Source organism: Uloborus diversus, chromosome 2 (genome assembly GCF_026930045.1).
Source record: "Uloborus diversus isolate 005 chromosome 2, Udiv.v.3.1, whole genome shotgun sequence".
Classification (NCBI taxonomy): domain Eukaryota; kingdom Metazoa; phylum Arthropoda; class Arachnida; order Araneae; family Uloboridae; genus Uloborus; species Uloborus diversus.
In genome coordinates, this window is record NC_072732.1 from 214,742,938 (window position 1) to 214,764,512 (window position 21,575).

Sequence of the window (21,575 nt, forward strand, 5' to 3'; positions counted from 1 at the left end):
TAACGATCTTTTACTTTTTTAGAAAAAAAAATCCAAAGTTAGGTTTTTTTTTTCAAGGGCGTTATAATTTAAACCATTGATTTTCTACAGACCAAAAAAATATATGCACATGATTTTCTTATAACTTTAATCGTATAAGGCACACAAATAACTCATTATTTCAAACATACCCTGTTTTTTCTGCAATTATATTAAACATAGAGGGATTTATTTTTTTCAAATAAATTTTGGAAACATCGATTGCAAAACAATCAAACCCAAAAAAAAAAGAAAAAAACATTTTAAAGTTAAAACCAACTAGACAAGTATAGACCGAGAGATACATATCGATCTATTACATGTTGCAGCTCTAACTTGACTACATGTAGAACAGAGAAAAATTATCGTTTCGTAAAACATAAATACAGTAAAACCTTGTTAAATCGTGAGTTAAAAAACCAGCCATTACGACGACTTAATCGAAAAACCATCCATTTGAATTGGATTACTGTAAAAATCGCGCAACATTTAAACAAAATACAATTCGTCAAAATATGAAGGGAAAATGTTCACAAGGTCAGTAAAAATCATTTTAAAAAGTCCACAATAATGATTTAACCGAAATTAGTCACGAAAAACGAACATTTACTAACAACGTAGTCTATTAATAGACGGAACTAATATTTATTCGGGTGACGACTTATCGAGGTTTAGTTTTAATCTTTCTTACTAGTCAGAAAAGCGAATTATGTTGGATGTATAGAATAATGCCTGCTTGAACAATATGGCAAACAACAGCGCTAGCACATTTCTTATATTTACACTAAAATAATGCCTCATTATGGCTTCATCCAACATCGCTCATGGCATTCGTTTCATTCTTTTTTCAGTACAGAATAGGACGAATAGAATGCGAAAACTTTGCGTATTCATATAAGTTGCATAAAAGCAATGTAGTCTATGACATTGGGATGCAATGCATATTACTTAAAGACCTCTAATAAATTTTTGATAGAAAACTAACAAAAATATTTTTTTAGTTGTAAATGGTTTACATACATCGATTCAGTTTCCAGTATGACTTTTTTTTAAAGGGATGTATTCGCTTTTTACCAAACTTTACTTCAATGATTCAATTATTATTAGTAAAATTTGATTATTTTATGCTACGGTTACGGGATTTTTTCTCAGTTTATAGCATATGAACTTTTTTTTTTGTATGCATATTTTGCAAAATATAAACCAGTCATTTGCTTGTAATTTAAACCTTGCTTACAGCTAAACTCGCAATCACTTTTTCCCGATGAAAATGCCACTCCATCGGTATATCAGTAATATTTTCGAAATTAAAATACTACTTTATTTAAGCTGTATAGTACTATTTTTTATTGAGTTATCTTAAGCAGCATGCATTATATCCAAAAATGTAAACATTGCGTTCCAAATTTAAAATGAAAACTATAAATAGCGACAAAAATGCTCTTAAAAAACTTTGACGTCAAAGATGCCAAAATTCTAAGAGGTGGAGACGTATCTTCACATATATGCTATAGCAAATCTGACCACTTAGAATTTATAAAACACAGTATAGTCATTCATCAAAAATTTGCAGCGGAGAACAATAAAGCAAACTTCGGAAATTCTATCTCGTAAGCAAAATGGCGATAGTGATTTGAATTATTGTATCACCAATAAATAAGTACGTAGAGATAAATGCTACGCACTCACTGACGCTCCATTATATGGTACTATGTTCTTCGAGAGAGACAAACCTTAAATGGCGATCTATTCCTTCGAGAAAGCTAAACTCTTAATGTACTGAAGGATTTTTCTACTTAACCTTTAGAATGAAATTTACGGCAAACTGAAAGGTTCATTTTGTGTACTAGATTGTAGAGTATCATCAGTTCTTGTGGGCCAGGAAAACTATTTCGTTTCCATCACCATTTCCTCATGCAGCGAACTGCTTTTATCTTGATAAATATATCTGTTATGCTTCGCTTTAACCAAGACTTGTGGCAATTAACGCTAAAATCCACTTTTTACTTAGAAAGAATATGTCTTACAATAGTTACAATCCCACTGGCTGCAATGTAGGTCGTTACTTAAAAGATCAGAGACCATACGTCCTTAAATCCCAACTCTAAGAAAATGTGGTGAAGTCGCCGAGTACCCAATCAGATCAGTTGAAAAGTACAAAATGTCGACAAACAAGAGTCGACTAGCACAAAATGTCAACGTCTGACACATCGATCCGTGCACCAGAATAGGAACCGTAAAAAATTGACATTTTGTACTTGTTCAAAATCTGTCATGGGTTGCAACTGTTACCCGATGAACTCATAGGCACTATCAGACTCTAATATGAAAGTCAATTGTCTCTGGGCAAATTAAACAAATCTGGAGTCAAAAATATATTTGGGAAATTTTGTTTCACTTGAAGAAATCATTCAAAGGTAATTATGTGAAAAAATAATGTATTCCATGCTTAGAAGTTGAGACAGTAATTTTCAACAATTTAGAAATCTCTATGTACCACATTTCCCATAAACTTTTTTCTTCTAACCCGATTCAGATGTCTTTTTTTTAAATTTCAACAGGGTTTTTTTCCTCCATTGATTTAACAAAACTAGTAAAATCAAATTGCGTTCTATTCCCAGTCTTTTCAAGTAATGAGGAACCTATCCGAAATTTCGAGTTATTACTTGAAATATTAATGCAATTTTTAAAAGAAGAAGAAAAGTGAAAAGAAAAATGAGTATCTAATCATGTTTGATTTCCTTTTATAGGTTATTTTGCTTATTTAAATATCCATGTGGTACTATAAAAAAGGAGTCAATGAATTGGAAAATTCAAAAGAGTTCAGTTTTCTTTCTTAGTCTTTTGATTGAGTGAAATGACAACGATGGCAAAATAATGCACACTCTGGAAAACATACATTGATATATCCAGGACAAAAATACAAAACCGGTCAAGCGACATTATTTGCTTCTGAAACGTTCGTTCACTTACAGCTTGCAGGCCTACAAATCGACGTTCCTCACATTGTTGGAAGTGTAAACTAAACGCCCTCAATCGTAGCGACACGGCCGCCATCTTGGGCCTAAGCTACGTTTTGTTCCTATGTCTGCTAAGATGAAGTAACGTGTTTTGCTTCTTGATTGTTGATTAACAAGAACCCACAATCAAAAAACAAAACATGCTACTTCATAATATAGCAAGCATAGAAAGAAAGCGGACTTTGTCCCCGAGATGGTGGTCAAGTCGCTACTTAAGCTACGATAGAGGGCTTTCGTGCGAACGAAAGGTAAGGAATGAATGAATACAGGGGATGTCGAATTCTGTATTTGGTTTCGCTTGTAGGTCTCTCTCTCTCTCTTTCGGTGGATATCGATGGAGGATTAGGTATTGGAGAAGAAGCACTCTAGTTGCTCGTCCGGCAGCTTGTAGAAGACCTGTCCAATGTTGAAGGACTTCCTGATGGCCAGCAGTTCGTCTATGGACTCGATGGGATTCGCCTTGGTGGACCAGACGCACAGCGAACTGTTAGGAACTTGGAAAAGCAGCCGCTGCATCTCAGGAATGGAGTACTTGAGCAGCGAGGCGTGCACTGGGAACATGACGGGCTGCATGAGAGTATACTCCTTGACCAGGGCCACCATACGATCTACGTAATCGCGAGTGTATCTGGGAAAGAGAAGGATACGATTAAAGAACTAGCCCTGTAAAATCCTTGTTCGAAATAGCAAGAGGTGCACCCTTTACAGTTTCGAGATTTGCAAGAAATTCTGTAACAGCCAGATTTCGACCATGTCATTAAAGCTTATCGCATTAGATGGCTAAGACTTCTGTACAGATCGGGCGGCTGCGGACCAACCAAGAAAGTGATTTTTCTAAACCAGATGGAAACCGAAAGAGAGGCCGACCACCCATTAGGTGGCTAAAAAGAGTTGAAAAAGAACTTCAAGGAGTGATCGACAATGGAAGATGGAGGACAATGATGGCTTGTAGGAAAATATGGCGAAAACTTATTGAGACCTATCTTGAGCTGTTGTCGAAGAAGAAAAACCTTGTTCTTAACCATTCTGTCAATGAGACATACTTAGTTTGAATCAAGGTTATTAATGTTGTCATTCGTACCAATATCAATATGTACGTACATATTGATATTAGTCTAACCCTTTCATGAGCTATTTTTTTCTCGTATGGGAAGTAATCTTCCGAAGGCTCATGAAAAGGTTAAGGCAAATACAAGTTTTTTCCCTGCTCCTGGAAGTCCTTGAAAGCTCCTGGGATTTGATTTTTGTCTCTAGGGCCCATGAAAATTCTCTATAGTTTTAGAACTATTGGTTTTCAGCAAGAAATTCAGCATCTTTTGTTCTAAAGATTTTTAAAAGGTTCTTGGATACGAAAGTCTCGTAAAAAAATATTATTTTCTTTCCTAAAAAAAATGAATAAATAAAGCCACTTTTTTGATCTGATTTGAAACAACGCATTTCTAAGGGTTTTACTTTCACAATTTGTGTCTGCGGTTACGAGTAACGGAAAAATATCTGGAAGTATTAAAGAAATTATACAAAGCGAAATCCACTCTTGATATGCATAAAAAACATGCGAAAATTGGATTTCTTCATCCATTGCCGCAAAACTGAACAAGTTCTGCTCATATGTTTGCGGACAACCCAACAAATGAGGGAGGATACATTTAATGAAAAAATATATCATTTCGTTCTTCCGCTAGTAATCAGCTCAAATTTCTCTCCCATTTCCAACTTTCATTTTGGGAATAACATAATTAATTCTTTACGGCATGATTTTACTCACCCGATTTTGAGGTAAGTTGCCGGCAGGATATCTGTCGTCCAACCGATGGATATGATGGATCTGGGGAAACGAGTCCGGCAGAGGGTCAGGAAAGTCCAGGCATCCACAGGCACCGCTGAAGAGCTGTGAGGACCCAGCTGGATATCGGCGTTCAGGATGATTGGACCACGTAGCTGAAATGGAAATCGCTGGAATGATACGTTTCGTAACATGTAAACAATGCCGGAGAAATCACGCCGAATAGCTAATTTTAACAGTTGGTAAGAATGTTTTCCAGAGCGTTTTGAAGCAATACAACCAAGTACGCTCTGCAGTACCTCAATGAGGTTTCCTTCAGTCAAAAGTAGTACTTTTAGTCACTGAAATTGATAGAATAAGCAAAAAAAAAAAATAACATGGACCCAGGAAATTCTTTCATTTTCCCAACAGTTATTTTTTAATTATTTTTTTTAAATGTCCGATTTTTCAAACAAGGAGTGGTCTTGATGACATCACAAATGATGCTCTTTGGCGCATCTTTGTACCGCGTTTCCAGGTTGTGATAATCAAGAAGCGAATTAAAATTGCGCTCTACGCTTGCTATCAACCATATCGTTGCCAATACACGTGAGTAAAGATGCGAATTAAATATTTTGATCTGTGAATGGCAACACAGATGGCATTTCATCATTTGTGATGTCATTGGCAAGAAATGTAAACAATGAAAGCGCACCGATTTAAGTCATTTTTTAAAAATATTAAACTTAAACAAATTATTTAAAAAATGGTCAGACCCTATGTTTTTAAGCATGCTCTTTCAGAAAAAAATACTTTTAAAATTTTGGAAACAACACCATTAGAAGAAGATTCATTTTTTTTTTAAACTGTGCGCTAATTATGAAAAATTAAAACGATCGCTCATATGCTTCAATTTCAATTTGAACTTAACTTCATGATCATTTTTAAAGTGGTTATGCTACATTCTGTGAAGACTATCAGTGTCTTTTAGCACTTCAGCACTTGGGTTGTTGTAATTCGTACGACCGACCAACTTGGGCACTAATATTTCGCTAAACAGGCCGTGCACGGAGTGCCCCGATGGATGGCTAGAAGCTCAAGTGGGATCCAAGCCACTAAGGCAAGATCGAAGGAAGTGTTACACCGAGCAATAGCATCCATATAGTGATTGCAATAACGGTGTTCGGTATTTGTTAAAACTTGGTATCGGAATACCGGTATTACAATTTCTCAAAAAAAGATCCAAAACTCATTGTTTTGTTTCCATATTTTATAATTTTCTGTAAAAAGTGCATGAAATTTTACTGTGTGATACGAATGATTTAAAATTCTATGGACAAGAAAACAACAAATGTTAGGGAAGGTACAACTGCTATAATAAAAAATCAATAATAATAAGAAACACAATGCATCTATTGAATTGCCATTTAGTTTGGAACTCATTTTAATTAGGGCTCAAATAACCTGCAGATGAAAATATTCTTTCTGAATTAACGCTGGTCGTCGATACTGTTAGTAATGTGTTACCTCCTCTCCAATAAGCTCGAAGTCTTTCATCTTCAAATAATTCGGTCGCTTGCGTGCTGTTTTTTTTTTTTTTTTTTTTGTGTGTGTGTGTGTGTTTCTTTTGTACTGTGTGTAGTTTTTTTTCCCTTTCATATTTTTAACTAGCATTCCCGTACGCGGCATTGCTCGGGTAATGGAATTAGCAGGGGTTAACACTGCTTGGTGCACCTAGTTTCGAAAATCTCCTATAATAATTACTTATTATCTACTTATAATTTTTTCTAATTTTGGGAGGATCCCGGGGCCTCTGGACTTTTTATATATATGCCCTTGTCCTTAACCGATCTTTAACTGTTATTAACGATCCTTTTAAAGTATTGATTATCTTTGCAAACACATGCCATCCACATTTTATTGTTATACCTAGATTTAAGCAAGAACTTCTTTGAATACAGCATTTTTAGGTTTTTTTCTGGTGCTAAAATTATTAAGCTGCTTGATGAACTGACTTTGGAGCAAGCTACATAAAATTGGCCGTGTGAAAAAAAGTCTTCTCTTAAATCGATCCCCGCTACTTTTAATGTCTTTCCTTGTGACTTATTAACGGTTATTGCAAAGCAAACTATTACAGGAAACTGCACTCTTCTAAATTCAAAAGGATAGTCCGCCTGTGATGAAAAATGAAAGCAAAAGACAGAAACATTATTATTTGACTTGAGAAAAGCCTCGAAGGATCACGTGAGAAACAAAACCAATATCAAATTTAAAATTCGCTATCGACCAAAAGTTGAGATGAAGTACTGAATAATGATTTGAATGGAGGAAAGCCTCCGAAAATAAGGGATTTAAATTTTAATGACAGGTTTTAATTTTACAGAAATTAAGGGGTTTTAATTAATTTCCCCCTAACTAATTGATATTTCGGAAAATCCTTTCTTAGTGGATACTTTCGTAATCATGTGGACATTTCTGCCAAATTTCAAGTCTGAGGTTTTAACGGTATTGGCTGTGCGTTGATATATATATATATATATATGTTATCTCAGGACATTGATTTTTATATATTAAGATAGCTAGTTGTAATATCTCTGCGACAGACAATTATTTTCTAGTATTAACATCATCATCAATGACTTCCTACTGATCAGGATAGGTTTTATGTTTGCTTTTTATTAACACTTAAGGTGAAAATTTACGAAACTAATTCTATCTTGTTAGTTTTTTTTTTTTTTTTTTTTTTTGAAAATGCTGTTTAATTGCGTTAATCTCTGAAAATATTTACCAGTTCACTATGCCTTTCCTCTAGGCAATTTTTTAAGGCATTATATATAGTTTCAAAAGATTTTCTTGTCAAGTATACAGCTAAATAGCGAGACAGGACAACACATCAATACCGAGGACAACAAATTGCCATTTGTTATACTAACAAGAAAAGGTTTTTCTCGAAATTGAGTACAGTTGAGACAAATATAAACAGTAAAACCTGTAAAGTTGACCACCCTTGTAAGTCGACCACTTGTCTAAGTTGACCGCTATTATCAGGCACAGAATTAAATCTATATCATATAATTCAACCTCTATAAATTGACCACCTGTTTAAGTTGACCACTAAAGTAGTGCACCGCAAGTGGTCAACTTACACAGGTTTCACTGTATATCGTTAAGTATTGCTGTAGTTAATGGTTGGATAAAATCATTCACAGCACAAATACATTTGCAATTACACTTGAAATTAACTTTTACAAAAAGGCACGTGATTGTACTTAAAATACACCGCCAGCTCAGTTATTCCATCCGAGGACTGCAGTTTCGTGCTTTTTAGCACTCATCGCCCCGGAATAGGAATCACATGAGCTGGAGGCGAAAAATCTCTTAAGGGAGCCAAGAGAGCCAAACAAACTGGTAGTTAATGCAGAATTAGCAAACCAGATGAGCGACCGCAGCAATGGTGCGGTTCAACTCAAAGATTGATGGCAAAGCTAAGGTATTTTGTAGTAAGTTACCGCCCTAAAGTCAGGGCTAAGGCAGAAATGCTTAAAATACACCGCCAGCTCAGTTATTCCGGCGGTGTATTTTAAGTATTTCTGCCTTAGCCCTGGCTTTAGGGCGGTAACTTACTACAAAATAGGCACGTGATTGATCAAGAAAGTGGGGGAAAAAACATGGTGCACATAAAGGCACAAAATGAAACCAGCTAGTGATGAAAAAAAATCACTTTGTATTCTTTCTTTTACTTTTATTTACTCATAGTCTATTAATTCGTGCTTTTGAAGCCAAATTTTTAGATCAATAGATTGATTTTGGTACTGCTCCATTGAAAAAGAATTGCACATTTAAAATAACGGTAGATACCTATTAAGTTAAATTGAAAATGCTTATTTTTTTTTCAGCTAATACCAGAATTACCGGTAATTTAACTTCATACATGAAATTGCAAAATAGCTCGAAATACCGGTATTCGGTACAACGGTATTCCTTGGCTCTGATCGGAGATGCGGAAGGCTTTTGCTTCACCAATTATGCCACTCGGCGAAAACAGCACTCTCGCTAAACTTTTAAATACAATATAATACTGATTGTTTTTAGTATTTGGTTGTCTTTTTTCTTCATTACAGTATGCAATTGAGTAATGACGTTTCAAAACTCATCTTATCCGTATTTTACTCAGTTTAACTTGAACCAGGTTTTTGACACATTCTTTTAAAAGATTGTATTCATTCACTTCAAAACGGGTTATAAGTAACTGAAAATATATAATTTGCTCAAACGCCGAAAAAAACTTATCTCTTATTCGAGTCGACCAACAAAACGTCTTTTAAATGGCACGTGATTTAGAGCACTCTAGACTAATCAATAGGTTTATGCCTTAGTTTTATTCATTTGATCCATTTTAAGTGAAATAAAACTCGTTTTATCTAAGGTGCCGTAATGAAATTTGCTATTTTCGAACCTTAATTGCCTTTTCTAATAAACATGCGTTGCGAATTTACTATACATGTATTACATAACTCTTAACTTGATTCTAATTTTTTAAAATCAATTATTTTACAAAATTATATTGTCAAAAATAATCCAATTTTTTTTTGAGCAATCACGATTGCTTATTGTTCTTACTTGACTGTTTTTTGGCGTGCTATCATTTTATTTTCCCACCGCCACCCTCCGCACCATCACCGTCGACCGGATCCTCACGATGCTGCACCTATAGCGAAAGCCGACTCCAGGTTGCATCCATGTCCTACATACACGTGCATACATACACAACTACACACACGCACACACACATGCACACACAAACACATACACACACATACACCTACACACATACACACACAAACACATACAGACACCTACACATACACACACAAAAACATATACACAACTAGCCACACATTCATGCCTGCACACATACACATACCCCCTCCACACACACACATTCATACGCACAACTACCCACACACTTATGCCAGCACACAGACACAAACACACATGCCTACACACACATACACATACCCCTACACACAAACACACATACCCCCTCCCACACACACAAACACACACGCCTACATACACACACTCGTGATTGCGAAAAACATAATTTGAATTCAAGATGTCAAAATTCAAATTATTTTTTTTCTTTTTTTTTAACTCTAAAATTTGCTAAATGGATAAGACTAGTTTTGAAATGTCAGTTTTTTTGTGTTGGTCAATGTAAAAAGTTCTTAAGATTTTAATACCGGGTTGCAGTCGATGCTTTGAGGCATGAGGCGATCAAGTGGTTGCTACGGCACGTTGTCTCTCTTAACCCTCAATGGAGCTTTCTTGCATTGAGAGTGCATGTGCCGAGAAGCCACCTTTAGAAGTTCTCTGGGACTACAATTTTCCCCCAAAAGGCACTTCGCATCGAAATTATCTGCGTCTCGCACCGTTTACCTCGTCAAAGCTCTTGAGTCACTAAACGATTAAATATCAGAATTCGTTACTTAAATCAGAATTATTCTTTTGAACGTTTGTAGCATCAAATGGCTAAAAACGTTCACTTAGCCAAATGAAAAAGAAAAAAAAAATCTGTAAATTAATTCAAGATTCTTTTAAGACTGAGTGGGGTTTAACTTCCTTTGAAGTCAGTCGTATGAGCGTTTATTGATCTTGACATCAATGATGAAGATACAAATAAACATACCATTATTCAAAATTCCACCGGACGTTTGTCAAGGAACGAGAAAAAAATATACTCATGACATGACGCATAGCCAACGAAATGCTCGCAGTCATTAGATTGACCGACCATTACGTATTTGACAGTTTGAAAATATAAGATATAGTACTGTGTTACCACGGATTGTATGGAATTCTGCCGTGGGGAGGTAAAGGGCAATAACTGTAAATGTTACTTTTTTTTTAGCATTTTTGTCATTTATTGTACGTTATCTTTATTGTACAAGCTCGCTTATTTGGTTTCCGCTGAAAAAACGAGCTGATGTGTGCATCACATGACTTCCTTTTACTCCAATTTAATATCATTTCCACATTATTGGCAATTTTAATTTGATTCAATTGTTTACTCTCTAACTATCACCAACAGTGACCAAATTAAAACCAAATTTAAAAAAAAAATGTCGCCAAGTTGGTGACAAAGCTTGGCGACCAAAAGACAGGCAATATATTGCCAAGTGTCCGACAAAATATTACACCACTTGAGTTTACATCGAAATTAACAATGATTTCCCCCCAAAAAGGGGCAAAAGACCCCCTTAGGAATATCCGAATGCAACCAAAAGGCAAGGTGCACAACTAGACCCCACTAGAAGTCTATGTACCAAATTTCAACTTTCTAGGAAATACCGTTTTTGAGTTATGCGAGATACATACACACATACGCACATACATACGGACGTCACGAGAAAATTCATTGTAATTAACCCGAGGGTCGTCAAATTGGATATTTTGGGTGTCTGTACGTTTCTAGGCATATATCCACGTGTGGTCGGGTCGAAAAAAAACTCAACATTCATTAGGGGGTGAGAAAAATGGAAATTAAGGCCTATTTTTGAGTGAAATTTTTTTCGCGAATACAATACTTCCTTCTTTGTAAAAGGAAGTAAAAACGTATAATTCCGACATTTTCCTATTGTTAGTAGTGAATCGACCACACATTTCTTCAAATATCTCGAAAACTTATTTCTGCAGCTACTGCCGTTTACCTGCACACGGCAGAATTGACAAGCGTCCAGTTAAGACGAGTCTATCAAAATGAGAGATAAAAGTAAAATTTTGAAGCGCGTGTTCCGCTCATTTGAATGTGACTCTGCTTAATTCGGAAGGTAACTTGCATCTACAAAAACTGCCATCCTTGAAAACTAATAGATGCTTCCATTTCCGCCTTTAACCCGATGTTTGCCTTCCATACAATCCGTGGTCAGACTGTACAGATTAATACAATTGAAAGGCTACCAATATTCTGTGTCTTTTTTTTTTTTTTTTTTTTGGTGCAAATAAAAGATTAAATCTGTCATAAGAAAAGCGAAATAAAAGTTGGAATCAAATTGTGGGACTAGTTAGTCTGCCCTCTATACGTGTTTTATTGTGAAAGTTACAGCAATAACTACGAAAACAACGCATCTTGTCGGCTGGGTGACGTGACATTAAGGCGTTGGCCATGTACGCCTTTGGTTTTGGGTTCTGACCCGCTATCCGAGTGACTATTTGGTGGATTTTCGAGATGCAGAATATCGTCAGCGCCCATATCACATGAGAATGCGTCACATAAAATAGCCCTTGGGAAATCGTTTGGATTTGAGTACCCTCGGCAAAATCAAATCCCTGGTGCAGTTTCACATCGAAGAGAGCCCAGGTGCCTCCATCTGGTGGGAAACTGGGCGTCAAAATTTTCTGTGATATTCTCATCCGCGCTGCAGATGGCTAAAGCCTCTAAAGCAGCCCCATTAAGGGCAGTTCACTTATCGGCCATCCGACCCTTCCATTCCGTTTTTTGACGTGACGGACTGCCGACGAAAACAGGGTAGCATTCACATACGGTCGCCGCACATCAATCACGTGGTTGAAATCACGCACCAGAGAAAAGAGCGCGCTGCTTGGCGGGAACCAATGAAATGCTGTCCTAATTCTGACAGCCGTCAGATATCAAGGTTCTTCTGGTCGAAACCGGTCCCGTCCAAGACGGCTTGCTGTCGTGGCAACCAGCGAAAAAAACCTGTTTCGGGAGGAAAGAAACGTGATGGACGGAACGGATGGCCGATATGTGAACAGGCCCTTAGAAAGAGGAAAAAAAACGCATGTTTGAAAAATCGTTTCGTCGTCGATATCAGAAGAATAAGAACTTACATGGTCGGCGACCCTGGCGAGCACCCTGCAGGCCGGTTCGACCACCTCCGTGGACTGGAAATTCAACTGGACGCCCTTGCTGTTGTAGCGGAGCACCTCCCCCAGCCATTCCTCCAGGGTCAGGTCGCTGCCTCCTACGCCCTGGCTCAGCACCGGAACCGGATACCTGCTGTTGCACGACATGGTCACCTCCCCCTCCACCAGGTGGGCCGGACCTGCATCAAATACAGACTTAAATTATGACATTCGAACGAAACAGCAATCTTGTGAATATTCAATTTTCACATTTGGGGTCACGGAAAAGCTCCGCGGAGACCATCATAGTCACGTTGTAGTCCGAAAATGGACGGACCCGTTTTTATTTTCATCGTCATGTCAGTTATGGCTGAATGTTTGTTATACACAGCTACCTTGAAGTCTTATAAGTCATAAACATCGGTAGAACACCATCCATGTCGTAACACAGTCGAATTGTGCTGAATATTCTCTTAAATGTCTAACAAAACATCTGCGAGAACATGGCGCTGAATTCAGCTGTGTTATAACATGGATGGTGTTCTACCGTTGTTTATGACTCTTAAGACTGAGTATAGCAAGCATTCAACCATAACTGTCATAACTTTGAAAATAAATGCGAAGTACGCCCACACTTTTGGACCCACTCCCATTGACATGATAATGCATTGCGCATCATTGTGCTCAAAAAGAGAATGTGGAAAAATAAATAAATAAAATGAGCATAAGGACGAAAAGACTCTTGACAAAGGTAAAAACTTTTTTTTTCCACTTATTAAAAAAAAACCTTGAAATTGCTTAAAACATGCCCGCAAATTCTCGTGCCATTTAAGTATAGGCAGCGGGCGTGCCTCAACATTCAAGTTCATTCGAATGATAAATTTTTCTAACAACAATTTGTCAATTTTTTTTCGAGCACTAACGTTTTCTCTCTTTTAAAAAATAAGTCCTGAATTTTAACTAATAATTATATCTAAATTACATAAGTAACCCTCCTTCTCGCAACAAATAATACTGAGGTAATAGTACCTCTCAGCTTTGCTTATATTGTCATTTGTAAACACACTCTCCCTTACAAAATGATGTGATTTATGGCTAACGATCAATACTTGTAATAGTCATGCTTACTTCTGATGGCATTCGCCAAGCGTGCCTTGTTGTTTATACCACGAGCCCATGTCACACGTAGACCATCACCTTTTGCATCGGGGAAGTAATCCAGCACGCTTGTGGGCATAGAATTCTGGAATGAAACACCATCATTAGAGATACGTTTATTAGTTATTATTTGTGCGAGGAATTTGTAAATTTTAATTGTGCCACGGTGAGATGGCGGATGAATTGGAAGCGGAAACAGAACACTTCATTTTAGAGTAGGTAGGATCAGCGAGAACGTGTGAGCAGTAAAAGCGACTGTCTGCATGTTCTTGCTAATGCTACCTATCACAAAATGAAGTTTTCTTTTCCGCTTCCAGTTCGTCTGCCATCTCTCCGTGGCACAACTACATCAGAGTAGCGAAAGCAGTAAACCTTTAAAATAAGTATTAACTAAATTGGTGGTAAATAAATAGTGTTCTAACAAATAGTGGCATGGAGTGAGTGGTAATCAATCGAAGATTTCTTCAGAACGGCACGTTTATGACACAGAAAGATTATTCTTCACGAAGTTTAATAATTGTTTGAAGCAAAACAAGAACTTATTTTTTGGGGTATAAAATTTGTGCACAGTATCTTAAAGCTGTAAACATTATTTATTTCTTGAAATTTTAAAAGATATTATGTAGCATGTTCCGTTTCGTGTTTCATTATATTTTTATTTATTTTCAATTTAATTTACTTTAATTTTATTTTTTAATTCGGATGACGTCCGTATTTTATTTTATTTATTTATTTTTTTTAATCGTTATTTTGCGTAGGATCTGTTTTGAAATATAGTGAGTTTGCGAAGGGTTTGTTCAGAGGGGTTGAAAAAAACCCTGAACAGAGGCTTCTCAACTTCAAATTTAACGAGCTGTTCTTCCGAAGGTCAACGCAAACAAATGTCTCGTCAGACTCTTTATATAGTATCTCTTCTTCATTCAACTTCATTTATATTTTTTTATCTTGATGCAGTTTGAAAAGATACATTGTTTGTTTGCATTTTTACTTCGGATTATGTTAGAACTTCACAATATAACGCAATTATGCCTAAATCTTATGGCAAACATATTATAGATCTTTATGAAGAAAAAAAAAAGTTTTTTTTCTTTTATTTCAAAACAAAGCGGAAACGAGCCGATGTGTGCATCACATGACTTCCTTTTACTCCAATTTTAATGTCATTTTCCCATTATTGGCTATTTTAATGTGATTCAATAGTTTACTCTCTAAATATTACCACCAGTGGCAAAAATTAAAACCAGATTTAAAAAAAAAAAATTGCCAAATTTATCGCCGATATATCGCCAAGTGTTCACCAAATTATAACACCACTTGAGCATACATCGAAATTAACAATGATTTGCCCCAAAAAGGGGCAAAAGATCCCTTTAGAAACACTTGAATGCAGTCAAAAGGGGACGTGCACAACTAGAGATCACTAGGAGTCTACGTACCAAATTTCAACTTTCTAGGACATAACCGTTCTTGAGTTATGCGACATACATACATACATACGGATGTCACGAGAAAAGTCGCTGTAATAAACTCGAGGAATGTCAAAATGGATATTTCGGGTGTTTATACGTTCTTACGCACTTTATCCGCGTGTGGTCGGGTTGAAGAAAAAACTCAACATTAACTTCCTTTTTTTTTTGTAAAAGGAAGTAAAAAGAGACATTTTCACTTTTAATTTGCAGATTTAAAAAAATAAGTAAATAATTCCAAAAATATGAATAGTTTCCCAACATTAATATTAAAAGTTAATTTCAAAATAATGTCACATTGCTCTTACAATACTAACGAACGTGACTGACTCGGTAAATGACCAAACGGTTTAAAAAAAAATTATAAAACTGAAATAAAAAGGGTGTTGCACTTTTCTGTGAAGTTTTCAAAAAAACGAGCTGATGTGTGTATCACATGACTTCCTTTTACTCCAATTTAATGTCATTTCCCCATTACTGGAAATTTTAATGTGATTCAATAGTTTACTCTCTAAATATCACCAACAGTGGCCAAATTGGAAACAGATTTAAAAAAAAAAAAATCTCCAAATTTGTCGCCAAGTTGGCGAAAAACTTGGTGACCAAAAGACTGGCGATATATCGCCAAGTGTCCGCCAAATTATAACACCACGTGAGTTTACATCGAAATTAACAATGATTCCCCCCCAAAAAGGGGCAAAAGACCCCCTTTGAAGCATACGAATGCAACCAAAAAGAAAGAACCCAACCAAAACTAGACCCCACTAGGAGTCTATGTACCAAATTTCAACTTTGTAGGACATTCCGTTCTTGAGTTATGCGACATACATACACACATACGCACATACATACGTACATACAGACGTCACGAGAAAGCTCGTTGTAACTAACTCGGGGATCGGCAAAATGGATATTTCGGGTGTCTGCAGGTTCCTAAGCAACATATCCACGTGTGGTCAGGTTGAAAAAAAACTCAACATTCATTTGGGGGTGAGCAAAATAGAAATTAAGGACGATTTTTGGGTGAAAATTTTTTCGCGAATACAATACTTCCTTTTTTGTAAAAGGAAGTAAAAAAGAAGCGAACTTTTGAATAAGAGCAATAATTCAGAAAAAGTCAATTAAAAGTATTCGATAAAATAGTTTATATCATTCTTAACGCAATAAATTTTTAATGAAAACAATCGTAAATTGAAAAACGAGTCCAATAATTAGGTCAACACCATATCGCTACATTAGCTTTTTCTCTCCATGCAGCAACTGCTGCATCTACGTAAATAAATTTGTTTTGTAAACAAGAAATCAGTTTTAAAATCTGGTCCGTTTTGAGGGAAAATCCTTTCAGATTTGGCAGTCATCCGATGGTTCCGGTGCCGATCCACACGGAGAGTTGTTTTTTCCCGTTTTCAATGTTGTCCGCCGCTTTTATTTCCCGAAAGGTTATTAGCCTTGTATCCCACTTTCTGGGCCAGAGTGGTCGGCCGACCTTCTTTCGCCCTTTACACTCAACCGGTGATCTTCATTGTGCGCATTCACTTTCTGGATCTTTGAAAACATGTCGGAAGGGAAGAGAAAAAAAGAGTTGAAGACATGACGACCAGCATGATATTTATAAACGGGTCGTTCAAGCGGAGCCATGAGGGCAGTAATCAAATGGTTAGATTGAACTTCTCATGGGCGCTACCAGAAAGGGAGGTTTAGAATCAATTCCCAGTCCCAAACCCATGGACTCGAGAACAAGAAAACACTCGATACTTTTTCCTTTTTTTTTTTTTTAAATCAATGTATGAGGGTCAGTCAATAAATAACGACACAGAGGCTATAAAACAGATTTTATTAGGCATTCTTCAAAAATTCTGACTGAAATTGTTTAAACACTTATCCCACTGGGAAATTAGTCGCATACTTCCGTGCCCATAAAAGTTCTTTGGCTGCTGCTGGCACCAATTACGCACGCACTCCTTTACATCATCGTCCAAATGAAATCGTCATTCCCGAAATGCCTTCTTGAGTTCCCCAAAGATGTGGAATCACATGGGGATAGATCTGGATTATGAGGGGAATGGGGTTCAAGATTTTCCACTTAAATTTCCGTAAAAGTTCTCCTTCTGTGGAAGGCTGTCTGTGGTTTAGTGTTAAGCAACAGGCTGGCAGCACGTGAAAGTTTACCGGGACAACAAACAGCCAATGCAAAAAAAGAACTTTTACGAAAAGTTAAGTCGTGAATCTTGAACCACCCTCCTAGTAGTCCAGATCTGTCCCCATCTTTGGAGAACTCAAGTAGGCAGTTCCGGGGGACAACGATTTCATTTGGACAATGAAGTAAAGGAGTGCGTGCTTAATTGGTGCCAGCAGCAGCCAAAGGACTTTAATGAGCACGGAATTATGCGACTAATTTCCCAGTGGGATAAGTGTTTAAACAATTTTAGTCAAAATTTTTGAAGAATGTCGAATAAAATCTGATTTATAGCATCTGTCTCGTTATTTATTGACTGACTCTAATAGAAGAAATATTAATACTTGACCAAAAAGTTAATTCTTTCAAAACATAAGACTGCTAAATTGTTGTTGTTGTTACTAATCCCATATAGCTTAGCTATACTATATCCATAAAACCAAAAATCTCCAAAAAGTCCAGTAAATAATTTAGGTCTGCTAAAATCTCAAAAACTGAAATTGACTTGTCATTGAGTATATGACTGGGAGAGACCTGATTGGGCCCTGCACCAATGACACTCCAAGACTATTTCTTCCCCTATTGGAAATCAAGGGATTTGATGAGTTCACTCAGAAAGCGTGAGAGAGGTAAAATATAAGTAGAGAAAAATAAATAATGAGAAATTAGGTAAGCCTACTGTTGCCAGCATCAGAGCTAGAGAAATAATTTTCCTATATGACTTCACTAAATATAATTGTTTGAAAGAAAATAAGTATTTTTAACAAGCTTTTGGTGTTTAGTTACAATTAAAGATCAACAAACCTTGCAAAATCTTAAAAGCCGGGAGCAAATTTTAAACTCCAGACAAATTATTTCTCTTCTTTTAGAAAATTATATTCTCTCTTTTTCTATTTCTTCCTTGCAGGAGAATTATTTAGTGTAACATGACTTCTAAATGATTCTTGTTCTGAAAAACCTAGTCGCGGAGGCATTTTTTAGTCACCTTTTTGACTTGGCGTCCTGGATTTGTCGGACCCTGGTAATAACAATAATTAAAATTTTGGGAATAATAAGTTCTGCTAATAATTCACTGGTCTGACAGAGGGGAGGATGAACAACTTCCTCAACTAAGAGATCTCCAGAAAATGCTACGTTTCAAGTTTTTTAAACTACTGGTTTAGAAATGTTCAGAAAGTTTCAATTCCCACATCATGACCCATTTTACATGTGAGGCAGTGTGAAGCACAAAGATGTAAGTAGACATATTCAAGTTTTGAGTCAAACGCGTTTCAAGTTCCGGTCCTATAGGCTTTCATTGAAACGTTTTGATAAATCATGCTGTATAGCAGCAATTACCAGAGCTACTAGTACTACCGCCTGCTCCAAAAACAAAGGAATGGTTCACCTATCATTTGTTCTGGTTGCCTCTAAATTTTTAATTTTTGACACTTAAATCCCTTTGCTTCTCACTCTGCCTCGTATTTTTTCACTGTTAATGGAGGTAAAAATATTCTTTCTTGCAATTAATCACCGATAAAACTTTTAACCGGACAAAAATTGCTTCTGTTCTGGTGGACAGCGTTGTAAGTTCTTCTTAAACCCACCTTTACTTTATGACGCTATAAAAAGACAATTCATACATTATTTCCCAAAAAGAAATTCTCTGAATTTCGTAACAGCTGGTTTTTTTTCTTTAACCGATACCCGTAATGTCGTAGAAACCGGAATTCGTCAGTAACATGAAACCGAAACTACGCATTTCAGTTCTTCCTCATTAGCTTACACATCCCAGCTCAGCTTTTTTACAAAAGGGCTTTCTTCTACGAAAACAAAATAACCTGTTACTCCATCTGATTTTTTTTTTATCTGCAAACGCAGCTCTGCATTTTTTAAATGATAAGGTGTCATTGACTTTGCTTTCTTTGTCAAGTTCAAGATGCAAACTCTTCCAAAGATAATACTCCTTGTCAAGGATTCCCCCTCCCTCCTCATACTCACGAGTGTCGCACGTGTCACAGCAGATAAAGGAGTGGGGGGAAAGAAACAAGAAAAAAAAAGGAAAGGTCGAGCCGAAAGCAAAATTAATCTAAAAATAGCTCCTGAAGAACACTGGTAAAAATAAAAGCGAGAGGGCAGATTTCCAATAAGTCACATAATGAACAACGGAGTATTTTTTCTCCGACTTCTCAATGAATCTTAATCTGATACACTCAAGGGCATCGCCACGTTAAAGGGGGGGGGGCTTGTTGCTAATCATAGTACTTTCAAATCTCGATAACTCGAAGCTTATAACTCGAAAATTTCTTTATCTCGAAGTTTTCATCGGGTCCCACACTCTTGAGACTGTTGTAGAAAGAAACTTATCATGACTCGAACTACCAATAACTCGAACGTTTTAGCTAGTCTCTTTTGGGACTTCGAGTTACCAAGAGTTTGACTGTATATTAATATACACACATGTAAGAGCTGTTAATATGAAGCTCCCCTCTCCCCCCCAGAAGTAAAATTCTTGTAGCGCCAATGGATACGCTAAAGATAAAATTGTGGGATGAGTATACTACAGTAGGTAACTACAAATTTGGCGAAATGGGATGTTTCACTTTTGTTGAAAATATTTTGTTCGAAAGAAGACATAAATACTTCTAACCAAATAAGTTTAAAAGTGGTAGTTTAACAACATTTACGGTGAAGTATTCACTCTGCAAAGTTCGAGAGAAAAAAGAATTAGTTTGTTGAGTTTTCCTAGAAGCAGTATGAAAAACACTGGCTTGTAGTTGTCCAGTTGTCGAAATCTGGAGACATATTTCAAAACAAAATTCGTTATTTGCATTTTTTTTTTTTAATGAGCAGTCAACGTTTTATACTTCAACCATATCCATTGACTGTTCTGGATACAAATTGCTTTTTAGGGATTACCTCTGTTCGTTCTTTTGTCCTTAATCATAACACTAAGCTAAACTGAAGTTTGTGAAGAATATCGAACATACTGCTTAATCAAACGAAGTCTTGAAATAAAATCTGAAGTTCAAAACCATCGTTCAAGTTCTGTAAATGCATCGCATTTACTCGAATCTAGTGCCCAAGTTTTCTCTCAACTACGCTCCTTAATAAGAAAAATGCACCTTAAGTTCGCTAGTGCATTGAATTCGAGTAAACACGGTAGCCTGCAAATCAATAATATTCTACAAAGTCATTAAATTTAATCTGAAGTCGAAAATATTCCCCACTACCTATACCTGTAAATGCAATTTACCAGCTACCAAGTTAAGTAAAAAGCTCATTATAATATTAGCAGAACCCTTTTCCAAGTTTATGGACCAAGTTATGGTCTGTTCAACATCGCCTCGAAGCAACTGTAAGATATCTTAGTGTTATTCCTGGGATTAGATTGTTGCTCTGAGCTGACGATTTATTTCTGACTGTTTAGCCTGACTTTGACACGTTCCAGTTTTCTTAGAGCATAGGAGTTGAAAGGAGAAATCTGGTTTTTTAGGTTTTGTTCATAGTCTGTTCATAAACCTCATTGGACAATTCTTTTATCTGACAATTAAGTTCCTGATTGTCTAACAATCTGACACAGTTGCTCCTGATTGTCTTATATTACTTGATCTTGGGTGGGGTTTCTGATTGCTGGATTCTGAAGCACTGTAATTCAATTTTTACAACTTATAAAAGGAATTTCTTTCCTATTGGAGTTGTCTGGATGTTTACGAACTTCTATAGATTGTTTGAACATGTGTTTCTTGAAAAGAACCGGATCAGCCGAAGCGTCAAGTCCAAAATATTCACGTTCTGTAAGTCAGAAGACTAATTGAGGCAGTGAGAAGCAAAAGGTATGTAAGAGGACAAATTTAAGTTTTGAGTAAAACGTGTTTAAAGATAACATTCTAGGTAGGCTTTCATTGAATTTTTTTTCTAAATCATGCTGTATAGCAGCAACTACCAGAGCTACTAGTACCATCTCTCGCTCCAAGACAGAGGAGAGGTTCACCTACCATGTGTACTGGTTATCTAAAAATTTTTAATTTTGCCACTTTATATATAAATCCCTTTGCTTCTCATTGCCTCAATTATACTATTAACAGAGGCGGACTTCTTCGTAATATCGTCCCCAGGAACACAAATAT

General features: G+C 36.4%; 1 protein-coding gene across 1 annotated transcript; it reads right to left on the reverse strand.

The window, feature by feature from the left end:
- Positions 1-3,380: 3,380 nt before the first annotated feature.
- LOC129235138 (protein FAM151B-like) lies at positions 3,381-13,903 on the reverse strand. The gene is made up of 4 exons (XM_054868829.1): positions 13,795-13,903; positions 12,652-12,866; positions 4,804-4,976; positions 3,381-3,666 (listed from the first exon to the last, which is right to left on the reverse strand). The coding sequence occupies exons 1-4, from the start codon at positions 13,901-13,903 to the stop codon at positions 3,381-3,383; spliced, it is 783 nt and encodes a 260-aa protein (XP_054724804.1).
- Between the last annotated feature and the right edge of the window lie 7,672 nt (positions 13,904-21,575).